The sequence below is a fragment of the Macrobrachium rosenbergii genome, chromosome 55 (assembly GCF_040412425.1).
Source record: "Macrobrachium rosenbergii isolate ZJJX-2024 chromosome 55, ASM4041242v1, whole genome shotgun sequence".
NCBI lineage: Eukaryota > Metazoa > Arthropoda > Malacostraca > Decapoda > Palaemonidae > Macrobrachium > Macrobrachium rosenbergii.
The window spans coordinates 50,167,967-50,182,966 of record NC_089795.1 but is presented as its reverse complement, the minus strand read 5'-3'; the positions used below and the strand labels follow the sequence as shown (position 1 = coordinate 50,182,966).

Here is a 15,000-nt window from a genome sequence, read left to right as displayed (position 1 = left end):
TAGCAAATTAGTGGATTGTAGGTAATTCACATTTTTCCAAACTAGGGTACAAGGTTATAGGTGGGACTAATTCTTTGAAAACTAATTCCCTATAGGGACTAATACTTCAGAATGACTAATCTCTCTTAGAGACTATTTCTCCCTGCCCAAACCATTCTAAAACAAACAGTTAGTTGCAGCAGAGATATTCGCGTGACCCCTGACTTTTCTTTTTTCCATTGTGAATTCAAGAGTTATCGTCTTCTCTCACTATAAAAGTTCCTTCTGTGAGTCATATGGTATTCAGAATGGATCAACAATTCTTTTTCTTTATTTCTTTCTATCTTTTTTATTCATTTTTTTACAATAGGACCACCTTTATACATACGTGATTATGTGGTAGGTATTCTTGAGAGAGAGAGAGAGAGAGAGAGAGAGAGAGAGAGAGAGAGAGAGAGAGAGAGAGTCTTTATTGTATTAACTTGAATCTTCAGTTTATTTTACTAGAAGTTCACAAAATTTCTAAACTACGCTTGTTAATTTTGTCAATACGTTTATAAAACATCTTGATTAGATAAACAAAATAGATTTGCTGAATTCGTGAACCCTCATTAACAAAGGAAAAGGAAAAGTCAATACAAAGACACTTGAGTTAAAAGAAGATACAGAACTTAATGCATCTAGTTTTCTGGAAGTGGAAGATATCCTCTGTCCTTCCATCCTATAAAAAGTTAATCCGCTTCTAAATAACCAAACGGGACGTATGTTTGAATATTTCGTCACCTTGTTTTCGATTAATAAAAACATAAATTTTTCACCTGGCACAGCGAGCGCCTGGTTCTTTTTCCTATCGTTTATTCAGTCCATCAGAAGTTAACAGTTCAAGGGAAACAAGAAACAATATTGATTTTGCCATACATAACTGATACACACAGTCTGTATACATCATCTCAAACGTGCACCAATATTTGCTCCCTTGTCAATCTTTCATCTTTGGTCCATGTAGCCTGTACTATGTACATTTAGGCCATACCTCAAAGAATACTTGATAAGCACACCCACTAGCTCTCTGTGTACCTGTCTAGGTATATCAGACAATTAGACTTGTAATTATAACGCTCTAAGTAAGCTTTCCTTCAGTTCAGGTAATAACTATTGTTATTATTTTTCCCAAGAAGAAATAAGTAAGCGAATTCCTTATGTTATTGTACATAATATTAAGAAATTCATGCTGACAGACGTAAATAGCTCTAAAACCGCTATGCACAATCTCTCAACTGTTTATTCTTCATATCAAGAAAGACTTTTGATATTCTGTCCACGTATCGTATTTTTCCTGTTAACTCGTTTATTTCTTCATCAAGAAAGACTTTTGATATTCTGTCCACATATCGTATTTTCCTTTCTCTCTAACTCGTTTATTTCTTCATATCAAGAAATAGTTTTGATATTCTGTCTCACGTATCGTATTTTACTCTCTCTCTCTCTCTCTCGTTTATTTGTTCATATCAAGAAAGAGGTTTTTCCACGTACTCACATTTCCTTTTCCTCTTCGTTTATTTCTTCAGCATCAAGAAAGAGTTTTGATATTCTGTCCAATGCACGTATTTTAATTTTTGTTTATTTCTCTTAATATCAAGAAAGAAGTTTGATGCCCTGTCCACGTATCAGATTTTCCTCTGTTCCTCTCTCTCTCTCGTTTATTCATATCAAGATAGAGGTTTTGACATTGTCCAGGCAATGATTATCCTGTCCCTCTCTCTCTCTTGTCATCTCAAGATCTCTCTCTGAGGTTTTGATATTCTGTCCAGGTATCAGATTTTGGTATATTTCTCCCCTCCTCTCTCTCTTCTTCTCTCTCTCTCTCTCTGTTTATTTCTTCATATCAAGAAAATAGTTTTGATATTCTGTCCACGTATCGCATTTTCCTGTTCTCTCTCTCTCTCTCTCTCACACACACACACACACACACACACACACACACACACAGACACACACACACACACACACACACACACACACTTACTAACTGTCGTACCTTGTAAAAAATAAATTTTGGAACTTATTAGAATGACAATGATAGTAAGTCTGTGATACACCCATCCTTCTTCTTTCTTCTTTCTTCTTCTTTCTTCTCTTTCTTCTTCTTCTTCTCTAATCATTTTCATTGACTAACTGTAGTACTTAGCAAAATAAAATGTTTGAACTTATTAGAACGATCATGATAAAAGTCTGTGATCCACCTAAATTTTTCTTTTCTTCTTCTTTCTCTTCTTCTTCTTCTCTCTTCCTCTCTCTCTATCTCTCAGAGAGAGAGAGAGAGAGAGAGAGAGAGAGATAGAGAGAGAGAGAGAGAGAGAGAGAGAGTCAGTGAAGAAACATCTATTATTCTGGGAATGATAAAGTAAGGCTTAATTGAATGGTCGTTGGACTATGACCTGTTTTTGCAAGAGTTCCATAATAACAAGGAATTCTCTGATTAGTCTTAATTAGTCTCCTCTCTTTACGGAAATGTGTCCCAGATGTAAAAACAGTGGGTAAGAGAAGGAGAATAAGGGATGGAACAGGAGACGGATCGTATATTTAACTTACGGATAATTCGTAATGCTACAATTTATTTGAAAGGTAAATGAATGCGGTCTTGACGCATACACACAAATATATATGTATATGTATGCATATATATATATATATATATATATATATATATATATATATATATATATATATATATATATAATGTAAATAATAACACAATGCCCTTGGAGTGTGAGATATTCATTTGGTGTAGTGAATTGTTGTTAAACGATATTTGTGCCATAATAGTTGTTGATTATATATATATATATATATATATATATATATATATATATATGTGTGTGTGTGTGTGTGTGTGTGTGTGTATGTGCATGTATGTATGTATGTATATGTATATATGTAAATATAAAGAGAGAGAGAGAGAGAGAGAGAGAGAGAGAGAGAGAGAGAGAGAGAGAGAGAGAGAGAGAGAGAGAGAGAGGTGCATGCATATATATTCATGTGCAAGCCCACAAACCACGAGCTACCCTCTCTTTGTAATGCGAATACAAGGTGAACTTGTCTTCATCGAAACAAGGAACGTAATGTAAGGAATGCAATAAAAATGTGTCGAAACATAAAATTTTATAAAATAAAAAAAAAAATCAGATAAAATCTGGTAAAGCCAGTGCTAAAGGTCAGAAGAAAATTCAGAGAATAGCTTGTTCAAATATTTCATGACAAAATAAGCATGCAAGAGTTATAAGCGAGCTTGGAAAGGTTATAATCAAGCTTGCAAAGATTCTATGCAAGGTCGCATATAACTTTATATTCAAGATTGCATATAATTTTATATGCAAGATTGTATATAATCTTTGCAATTAACAATTTTCATAAAGGTTATAAGGAAGCTTGCAAAGGCTATATGCAAGATTGCATATAGCCTTTGTAATTAACAATCTTTGTAAAGGCTTTAAGCAAGTTTGCAAAGGATATAGCAAGATTGCATATGGCCTTTGTAATTAACAATCTTTGTAAAGGTTTTAAGGAAGTTTGCAAAGGTTATATGCAAGATTGCATAGAGCCTTTGTAATTAACAATCTTTGTAAAGGTTTAAGCAAGCTTGCTAAGGCTATATGCAAGATTGCATATAGCCTTTGTAATTAACAATCTTTGTAAAGGTTTTAAGCAATTTTGCAGAGGTTATATGCAAGATTACGTATAACCTTTGTAATTAAAACTTTTTGTAAAGATTATAAAGAATCTTTCAAAGGTTATATGCAAGATTGTGCATAATCTTATGCAAGATTGTATATAATCTTTGTAATTAACAATCTTTGTAAAGGTTATAAGAAAACTTGTAAAGGTTATGTGCAAAATTGCATGTTACCTTGTATGCAAGATTATATATAACCTTATATGCAAGATTGCATATAACCTTATATGCAAGAATTCATACAATCTTTGTAATTAACAATCTTTGTAAAGGTTATAAGCAAGCTTGCAAAGGTTATAAGCAAGATTGCTTATAACCTTATATGTAAGATTGTATATAACCATTGTAATTAACCATTTTCGTAAAGCTTATGAGCAAACTTACTGTGGGTATATGCAAGATTGCATATAACCTTTGCAATTAACACGCTTTGTAAAGGTTATAAGCAAGATTGCAAAGGTTAGAATAAGCTAGGCGGGGCCATGCATGCGATCAGGCTAGGAAATGTGGCATTGGCGGAGGTGAATAAAAGTGAATAATTTCAAAGGAAAAGTAAAAATGCTTTTCAGTTACCTTGGGTCGTAGTCGGTCAAGCAGGTGGCCGAGTCTGGGGAATCCAGGACAGCAGTGAAAAAGGAGGAGGTCAAGGTTAAGGTCTGAACACCAAGTTTTACGTGTTGTAGCCAAGTTTGATGTTTTATAGTATGGCCTACCGAAGGGTATCCTAAATCTGACCTACTGAAAGGTAACTTAAATGTGGCCTACTGAAGGGTATCCCAAATCTGACCTACTGAAGGGTATCCTAAATCTGACCTGCTGAAGGGTATCCTGAATCTGACCTGCAGAAGGGTATCCTAAATCTGACCTGCTGAAGGGTATCCTAAATCTGACTTGCTGAAGGGTAACCTAAATTTGACCTACTGAAGGGTATCCTAAATCCGACCTACTGAAGGGTATCATAAATCTGACCCACTGAAGGGTATCCTTATTCTGACCTGCTGAAGGGTATCCTAAATCAGACAAGCTGAAAGGTATCCCAAATCTGACCTGCTGAAGGATATCCTAAACCTGACCCTGCTAAATTATCCTAAACCTGACCTGCTGAAGGATATCCTAAATCTGACCTGCTGAATTATCATAAACCTGACATGCTGAATTATCATAAACCTGACATGCTGAAGGGTATCCTAAATCTGACCTGCTGAATTATCCTAAATCTGACAGCTGAATTATCCTAAATCTGACCTGCTAAAGGATATCCTAAATCTGACCTGCTGAATTATCCTAACTCTGACCTGCTGAATTATCCTAAACCTGACATGCTGAAGGGTATCCTAAATCTGATCTTCTGAAGGGCATCCTAAATCTGACCTGCTGAAGGGTATCCTAAATCTGACCTACTGAAGGGTCTCCCAAATCTGACATATTGAAAAGTATCCTAAATCTGACCCACTGAAGGGTATCCTAAATCTGACCTACTGAAGGGTCTCCTAAATCTGACCTATTGAAGGATCTCCTAAGTCTGACCTATTGAAAAGTATCCTAAATTGACCTACTGAAGGGTATCCTAAATCTGACCTACTGAAGGGTCTCCCAAATCTGACCCATTGAAAAGTATCCTAAATCTGACCTACTGAAGGGTATCCTAAATCTGACCTACTGAAGGGTATCCTAAATCTGACCCACTGAAGGGTCTCCCAAATCTGACCCATTGAAAAGTATCCTAAATCTGACCTACTGAAGGGTATCCTAAATCTGACCTACTGAAGGATCCCCTAAATCTGACCTGCTGAAAAGTATCCTAAATTTGACCTACTGATGGGTCTCCTAAATCTGACCTATTGAAAAGTATCCTAAATCTGACCTACTGAAGGGTATCCTAAATCTGGACCTACTGAAGGGCATCCCAATCTGACCCACTGAAGGGTCTCCAAATCTGACCCATTGAAAAGTATCCTAAATCTGACCCCATTGAAGGGTATCCTAAATCTGGACCCATGAAGGATCCTCAAATCTGACCTGTTGAAAAGTATCCCAACTTGACCTGACTGATGGGTCTCCAAATCTGACCTGTATTGAAAAGTATCCTAAATCTGACCTACTAGTATGGCATCCTAAATCTGGACCCACTGAAGGATCTCCTAAATCTGATCTATTGAAAGCATCCCAAATCTGACCCCTGGAGGGTCTCCCAACTGACTCATTGAAAAGTATCCTAAATCTGACCTACTGAAGGGTCTCCTAAATCTGACCTACTGAAGGATCTCCTAAATCTGACCTATTGAAAAGTATCCTAAATCTGACCTACTGAAGGATCTCCTAAGTCTGACCTATTTAAAAGTATCCTAAATCTGACATGCTGAAAAGTATCCTAAATCTGACCTCTTGAAAAGTATCCTAAATCTGACCTACTGAAGGGTATCATAAATCTGGCCTACTGAATGCTATACTAAATCTGGCCTGCTGAAGGGTATTCTAAATCTCACCTGCTGAAGGGTCTCCTAAATCTGACCTATTGAAAAGTATCCTAAATCTGACCTACTGAAGGGTGTCCTAAAGCTGACCTACTGAAGGGTATCCTAAATCTGACCTACTGAAGGGTATACTAAATCTGACTTGCTGAAGGGTAGCCTAAAATCTGACCTGCCGAAGGGTATCCTAAGGTCTTGAAAAGTATCCTAAATCTGACCTACTGAAAGGTGTCCTAAATCTGACCTACTGAAGGGTATCCTAAATATGACCTACTGAAGGGCATACTAAATCTGACCTGCTGAAGGGTATCCTAAATCTGACCTGCCGAAGGGTATCCTAAATCTCACCTATTGAAGGGTATCGTAAGTGTGGAAAATGCCTTTTAAATAAAACATTTTTTTTGGAGTAAGTGAAACGTGAATGACGGAAAATTACCTCGATTTACGAACCAATTTTGATTCACTTGGAAATTTAAATTTTCAGAGTTAATTTGACATTCATCGCAGATAAAACGAACGCCCCAAAGCACAGCTCATACTAGACTGAGCACTTACTTTTAATTATTCTTAATTATTAGAAAATCATAACACTTTAAAATGAATTTGAAGCTTTAGGATATATGAAGGTAATGAACTTCATCGCTTGAATTTGCTGTAGGAGTAAATTAGGCCCCGAGGAACGAAAATACAGTTTTAACAAAATCTTCTTTGAACCCAAAACTTACACTGAGCTTGATAGCTACAGGAGTTTTATAATGAGGGCTTAGCCTCTGACGTCAAATAAGGAGTCTCTGGAGAAACCTTAGATGGAACAATTTAAACTGAATTTTTAAAAAAAAGATAGGGAAACAAGACAATGTTAAGATTGTTGCGTGTCTCTTGAATAAGCAGATAAACTGATATATTAAAAATACTATCATCTGAAGTATGCTTTCATTTGAAAAATATGACAAGACCATTAATTTGTTGTATTAGATAAATATGACCAGAATTTCTTGTTTTGACCAACCGTCACCATACACTCACACACACACACACACACACACACATATGTATATATATATATATATATATATATATATATATATATATATATATATATATATATATATATATATACATATATATATAATCAGACTTGCTCAAATGTAAGAGGTATGGAAGTATTCTCGTTCACTTTTGAATGTCATTCACTCCAGACTTCTGCTTGAGTGTAAGAGGTATGGAAGTATTATCATTCACTTTTGAATGTCATTCACTCCAGACTTCTGCTTGAGAGTAAGAGGTATGGAAGTATTATCATTCACTTTTGAATGTCATTCACTCCAGACTTCTGCTTGAGAGGTAGAGGTATGGAAGTATTATCATTCACTTTTGAATGTCATTCACTCCAGACTTCTTCACCGTGAGTGTAATAAGAGGTATGGAAGTATTATCATTCACTCTCGAATGTCTTTCACTCCAGACTTATTCATTGTAAGTGCAAGAGGTATGGAAATATTATCATTCACTCTCGATTGTCTTTCACTCCAGACTTCTGCTCGAATGCAAGAGGTATGGAAGTATTATCATTCACTCTGGATTGTTATTCTCTCCAGATTTCTTCATCGTGAGTATAAGAGGTATGGAATCCCATCGTATGACTTAAATCCACCGTTTAAATCGCCTTCTAAAGTTTAAATCACTTTCGAAAATCTGTAGACCCCAAAGTAAACAGTTTCTAAAGCTTGTAAATCCTCTGAGAAAAAAAAAAAAAAAAAGACGATCCTGAAGCATTCATACCGAGTATATTTTTTTTATTTCTTATTATTTCAGTTCATTGTTTTCATGGCAAAGCACTGGCTATTGTTTTCTAAAAGGTTAACAAAATAAAAACAAGCTTTTCTTTCAGTGGGGGTTTTTGTGTTTTTGTAGGCAGAAGTGTGATGATAATACAGTGATTCTCGTTTAGTTGTTGAAAGTGATTTCAGAGAGAGAGAGAGAGAGAGAGAGAGAGAGAGAGAGAGAGAGAGAGAGAGAGAGAGAGAGAGAGAGAATCAGCCATTCCAGTCATTCTTATAAGTCAAAATATTTATTTAGCACTGCAGTTGGTAAATGAGAGAGAGAGAGAGAGAGAGAGAGAGAGAGAGAGAGAGAGAGAGAGAGAGAGAGGTTGTAATATTTAGAATCATATTCTCATAAACTGATTTTATCTTAGAGAGAGAGAGAGAGAGAGAGAGAGAGAGAGAGAGAGAGGTTATAATAAAATGTATTCTCCTTAAACATTTTTTAGAGAGACACTGAAATATCTTTAATGAACTTGTTCTCTTAAACTGAAATTCTCTGAGAGAGAGAGAGAGAGAGAGAGAGAGAGAGAGAGAGGAGAGAGAGAGAGAGAGAGAGAGAGAGGGGGGGTACAATTAAATGTTATTCTTCTGAAGTGGCTTTTAAAACCAAGAGACTGAGTCTTTTCTGAATCCTATTCGCTCAAGCCGATCTCTCCTAGAGAGAGAGAGAGAGAGAGAGAGAGAGAGAGAGAGAGAGAGAGAGAGAGAGAGAGAGAGAGAGAGAGTAAATCTTTAGCTCCAGTAATCCTCCTTCTACGTCTCCTTAATCTGACGCATTACTCGAATCTGGGAAGTCTCAGAGACCAAAGTCCTTGAGATAAAAAGAAAGAAAGTCACAGAAGAGAAAATGGACCCGATGGGAGAAAATGTTTTAATGTTTTTGGAAACCTTCTCTCTCTCTCTCTCTCTCTCTCTCTCTCTCTCTCTCTCTCTCTCTCTCTCTCTCTCTCTCTCTAAGAAAGAAAGTGGCTTAAGAGAATAGGATTCAGGAACGTTATTCTAAGTCTTTCCTTTTCTTTCAAAACCATTTTAGAAGAATAAGATTTCCGTGTACTCTCTCTCTCTCTCTCTCTCTCTCTCTCTCTCTCTCTCTCTCTCTCTCTCTCTCTCTCTCTCTAAGAAAGAAAGTGGCTTAAGAGAATAGGATTCAGGAACGTTATTTTAACTCTCTTCTCCTTTCAAAGATCAATTTAGAAGAATAAGATTTCTCTTTCTCTCTCTCTCTCTCTCTCTCTCTCTCTCTCTCTCTCTCTCTCTCTCTCTCTCTCTCTCTCTCTCTCTCTCTCTCTGCCTGCAAATGCCTTTAAAACTGAGATACTCGAATTTATGTTTCGTTTGGGATGGGGTCTAGTTGATTTTTAATGCATTTTTTTTATTTCCAATAATCTGCTTATAAACTGGGTTTACCAAGTCTCTTATTAAAGTCATTTTATTTACTTCTGCTCTAAGAAACTGATCCGTGATCTTTATTGTCCAGTGTGGATTATCTGAAATTATAAACCATATATTAACTACTATTTAATATGTTATCGTCATAAAAACTGCAAATTTCTAGTAATCTGTCCAGTTTTGGTGTCAGTCGTCATTAACTCAATTTTTTTTTTAGAAATCTGAAATACTGTATTCTGACAGAAGAGTAGTTAAAGGAAGTGTAAATACCACAAAGTTAAAATGAAGATCATTGAAAACCCTTCTTGTGGAACAGCTAATGCTATTTGGCCAAGGCACCCTAATACAATGTATATTTTGCGTTTTCTATCACAAAGAGCAGGATACTGACAATAATTTTAAATACTTATAAGGATAATAACTGTTTTAAATAGAAGCAGTTAAAACTGAATTCATATTCAGACCTGAATCTGTACTAGAATTTAATCAAAGATTCTCTAGAACATTTTCCATTTTTGTTTTAATCCATGGAAATCATTTGCTATAACATCCTATTATATCTTTGTATTATAATAATTTACTTGCATTTTTCTCTATTTATGTATTAATTTGTTAATTTAATTTTTCTTTTTTAATAAGTGATCTCTTCTTACTGTATTTCCCACTACCTTCTGTTACTCCTTTGTAATGAACACCATAATATTCTTTGGAAGCTTGAATTTCAAGTCAATGGCCCCTGTGGTGGGCTTGTTCCATATGAATAGGGTTCCTCGTCTGAATAATAATAATAATAATAATAATAATAATAATAATAATAATAATAATAATAATAATAATAGACAGGCATAGAAAACAAATGAACTTTGAATTAAAAATAATCTTTTTCTTATAACGTTAATTCTTCCCCGTTCATAAATTTCACACCAGTGCCTTAATTAAAGTGATATTTACAAACATTCAGCAGTGGACGAAGCTTTTCTATATCACGACAAAGCAGAAGCAATTCCAAGCGTTCTCTTCTTAACTTTTCTCATCATCTCTTCCAAAATTACTTTAAACGGACAAGAAGTCACAACACGTCAGGGAAGTCACAACACGACATTGTTCCGCTTACTCTCTCTCTCTCTCTCTCTCTCTCTCTCTCTCTCTCTCTCTCTCTCTCTCTCTCTCTCTCTCTCTCTCATTTACACACGCACATCTACACTATATATCCTCAGAAACTTAGAAAGCATTCTCTCTCTCTCTCTCTCTCTCTCTCTCTCTCTCTCTCTCTCTCTCTCTCTCTCTCTCTCTCTCATACACACATGCACACTCGAGTAATGGCTCACTCTTACCCCGTTGTGTTTAAAATCACCTTCCCTTAATTTACAGAATTATTATATATATAGCCATTCTTTAAGATTGTCAGATGGAATTCGGTTCAGCAAACTTTTTTTTTTCAGTAGATATCTAGTAAAAAATATTTTTAAAAGATGAAAAATTTTATTTTTTATCTTTTCTAAATAGATATCTACTAAGAAAAAAAAAACAAATAAAAAAGTAATTTAAAAAAGTGGTTGAGAGAGGTTGAATGTCAGCTCACACAACCTTACTTTGTAAAATGCCAAATTATAATGGATCTTATAATTTATTAGCTTCTTCAGGGGGCAAGAGCTCTCGCTAGCTTAAGGCCAGTAAGAAATACAAAAACCTGTCTTACAAAACACCATTTCATGGTTGGTCGGCTGTAATCATCAACGAGCCACAATAAATTGCAAGTTTAAATGGAGTAGGTTGAACGTTAACTAGAAACTTCACATGGTTAATCTATTTACGTTCCATTCATAATGTTATCATCCTTCATTTTTCATCCTTCATTTTTCCTCACCTCCCTCAGGAGTCTTCATACTGTGAATAACTCCTTGGCCCCTGCCGGAGGTAAATAATGCGGCGTAAAATATATGTATATATTTACCCCTTTCTTGCCTACTTTGACTCATGTTTATGAAAGCATTATGCTGCATTTTTCCTCCTCGAGGCGTCGTGAGGTACAGCCTTGTTTGCTGTTGTGTACCAGTTTATGTTCTTGTGTCTTGTTTGTCTGTTTGTCGTTTCTATATATATATATATATATATATATATATATATATATATATATATATATATATATATATATATATATATATATATATATATATATATGTGTGTGCATATACACACACACACACGCACACACACACACACACAAATAGCTCTGTGTGATTTCAAAAGTTTCATAAACTGACTTTCAACTTTTAAGCAAATCAAGGATGTAATGTGGGAAACTTATGCTTCAGAGCTCCACCTATGTCACCGAAGTTTCCCTTCGCAAGAGCCACAAAATAAAAGACACGTCATTCTAACAGACAGCAAACAGTGTAAAAAGCACAATGCTGAATTGTAGTTACAGCAATAAAATGATCAGTTCAGTGATTGCAGGATAATTCACAATATTTGAAAGTTGCTAAATTTCACAAAACTCGATTCGATTGTTTTAGAGTATTATATTGTACCTTGTGATCTGTTCATGATCATTATAGTCATAATGTGTACCGTAAGAATTATTGAATTTTTCCCGTTTTGTAATTTTTCTAACTTTACGTGTTTCTTTCTCGTATGAAAAATTCGAAGGATAATACTGATAATTGTTTGAAGATATTTCGGTTGCTTTGGTATGTCTAAGATGTACACCAAAAGCGTATGAAAGCGTAATACGTAAGTGCATGCGTGATGCTATCATTGCATATTATATTTAAACAAACAATGGTTCGGAGCAAAGTGGACGACTTTCTAAATTTTGACATATGATTTTTTTTTTATCAAATTTTGTTTTTTTTTTTTTAGATTTTTATTTCTGTGTTTTCTACCCATTTGTTATTCGAGTCTTAGAGAAAAGTTTGTTTTTTTTGTTCTGAGAAAGTTACAATGTGTAAAGTGTGCACACATGTGTAAGAGAGGTGAGAGAGAGAGAGAGAGAGAGAGAGAGAGAGAGAGAGAGAGAGAGAGAGAGAGAGAGAGAGCGAATGTTCAAATTAATCCTGCTCGTCAGAAGAATAGAAGACTGGAGAGAGAGAGAGAGAGAGGAGAGAGAGAGAGAGAGAGAGAGAGAGAGACAGAGAGAGGAGTATGTTCAAACTCATTCTAATTGACAGAAGACTGGAGAGAGAGAATATTCAAACTATTCCTGCTCGTCAGAAGAATTGAGAGAGAGAGAGAGAGAGAGAGAGGAGAGAGAGAGAGCATATTCAAACTGATCCTCCTCGTCAGAAGAATTGAGAGAGAGAGAGAGAGAGAGAGAGAAGAGAGAGAGAGAGAGAGAAGAATGAAAATTTCAAACTAATCCTGCTCGTCAGAAGAATGGAGAGAGAGAGAGAGGAGAAGAATTTTCAACCTAATCCTGCTCGTCAGGAGAATGGAGAGAGAGAGAGAGAGAGAGAGAGAGAGAGAGAGAGAGAGAGAGAGAACAGGTTACAATGTCAATGAATCCTTCACGAGGGAGATCTAGCACGAACAAGACTTCATCAGCTTTATATGAATTCAAAACTTAATTCAAGTCAATTTAAAAGCTAGTCTCTCTCTCTCTCTCTCTCTCTCTCTCTCTCTCTCTCTCTCTCTCTCTCTCTCTCAGTAGTACTTGCAAGTGAAATCGTTTCTAGATCCCTTTAGCCTGGAGCCTGTGTTCTTTTGTCTTCTACTTCTTCTCTGCCTTTTTTTCCAGTGACCCGATTTTTTCAGAATGACCTGAATTTTTGTTCCCCACAGTGACCTGAATTTTCTCGTTCCATTTTCTATTGTTCTGAATGTAGCTCACGCCTCGGGTATTCGAGAGGACATGGGCGTTTAGTTCCGCCTTCTTTTTCCATTTTTGGGAGAAGAGAGGAGAAAGACCTTGCTTACTCCGTTGTTGGTGTTATGGTCTATTGTTTGTACATATGTGGTTTTGTATGCGCATGTTTATACTTGGATAAATATGTAAGAGTAAGAAACAGTTGAGCAAACAGCTCTCTTAGGGGAAAGACTGGTTGGAACGCCTTAAACATATATAGGAATTTATCAGCCTATTTTTCCTAGAGCGGTACAACAAAATGCCATGTTGACTGGGAACTTCTGTCTGACACTTGCAATGGAACATCTTTCGGACATTTGCAAGGGAACGTCTTTCTGACACTTGCAAGGGAACATCCGTCTGACACTTGCAAGGGGACATCTTTCTGACACTTTCAAGGGAACAACTGTCTGACACTTGCAAGAAAACATCTGTCTGGCACTTGCAAGGGAACTTCTGTCTGACACTTGCAAGAAATATCTTTCGGACACTTGCAAGAGAACATCTGTCTGATACTCGCAAGGAAATATCTGTCTGACACTTGCAGGGGAGCATCAGTCTGACGCTTGCAAGGGAAGATCTGTCTGACAGTTGCAAGGGAACATCTGTCTGACACTTGCGAGGGAACATGTCTGGCACTTGTAAGGGAACATCTCCCTGACACTTCCATGGGAACATCTTTCTGGTACTTGGAGGGGAGCATATATATGCACTTGCAAGGTAACATCTTAATGACACTTGCAAGAGAACATCTTTCTGACATTTGCATGGGAGCATCTGTCTGACACTTGCAAGAGAACATCTTTCTGACACTTGCATGGGAACATGTCTGGTACTTGCAAGGGAACATCTTTCTGACACTTGCAAGGGAACATCTTTCTGACACTTAGAAGGGAGCATCTGTCTGACACTTGCAAGGGAACGTCTTTCTGGCAAGGGAACGTCTTTTTGACACTTGCAAGAGAACATCTTTCTGATACTTGCAAGGGAGCATCTGTCTGACACTTGCAAGGGTGCATCTTTATGACACTTGCAAGGGAGCATCTGTCTGACACTTGCAAGGGAATGTCTTTCTGACACTTGCAAGGGAACTTGTCTGGCACTTGCGAGGGAGCTATGTCTGGCACTTGCAAGGGAATATCTTTCTGACATTTGCAAGGGAACGTCTTTCTGACAATTGCAAGAGAACATCTTTCTGATACTTGCAAGGGAGCATCTTTCTGACATTTGCAAGGGTACATCTTTATGACACTTACAAGGGAGCATCTGTCTGACACTTGCAGGTTGGTCACACTTATTGATGCCTTTTGGTTTAATTGATGTGCGGTTCTAGTTAATTTTTTTTTGTTAACTAACTGGACGCAGTACCTGTAAGGTACTTTCCAGTCGAAGTTCAATCTTTTTCCAGGACACATTATACCCATCGTTTACCAAACTTAATCTGTTGCAAAATTGTAATGTTATCTAGACGTGAATTTTTTCTTATTGACTGTTTATTTGTAACTATATAAATGAGTTAAGATATGTTCTTCGTGTTCTTTTGCATTCATTAGCCCTTAACGTACCGAAAATAACCCTTGCAAACTTAACGTTCCATTTTACGTGATAAGAACAGAATGACCTTATACGAAGATGAGAAAAAACAAAAGAAACACTTACTCCTCTGTATGTATGTATATGTATGTATGTATGTATGTATATATATATATATATATATATATATATATATATATATATATATATATATATATATATATG

General features: G+C 36.2%; 1 protein-coding gene across 4 annotated transcripts in view; it reads right to left on the bottom strand.

Moving 5' to 3' along the window:
- Positions 1-15,000, bottom strand: part of LOC136835224 (uncharacterized) — a 106,192-nt gene that overhangs the window by 13,132 nt on the left and 78,060 nt on the right. The window contains exon 5 of one of the 4 annotated variants that reach the window (XM_067098479.1): positions 4,286-4,319. The exons of the other annotated variants lie outside the window; for them this stretch is intronic. Coding sequence (XP_066954580.1) covers positions 4,286-4,319 — 34 coding nt within the window. The remainder of the gene's footprint in view (positions 1-4,285; positions 4,320-15,000) is intronic. 4 annotated transcript variants of the gene reach the window in all.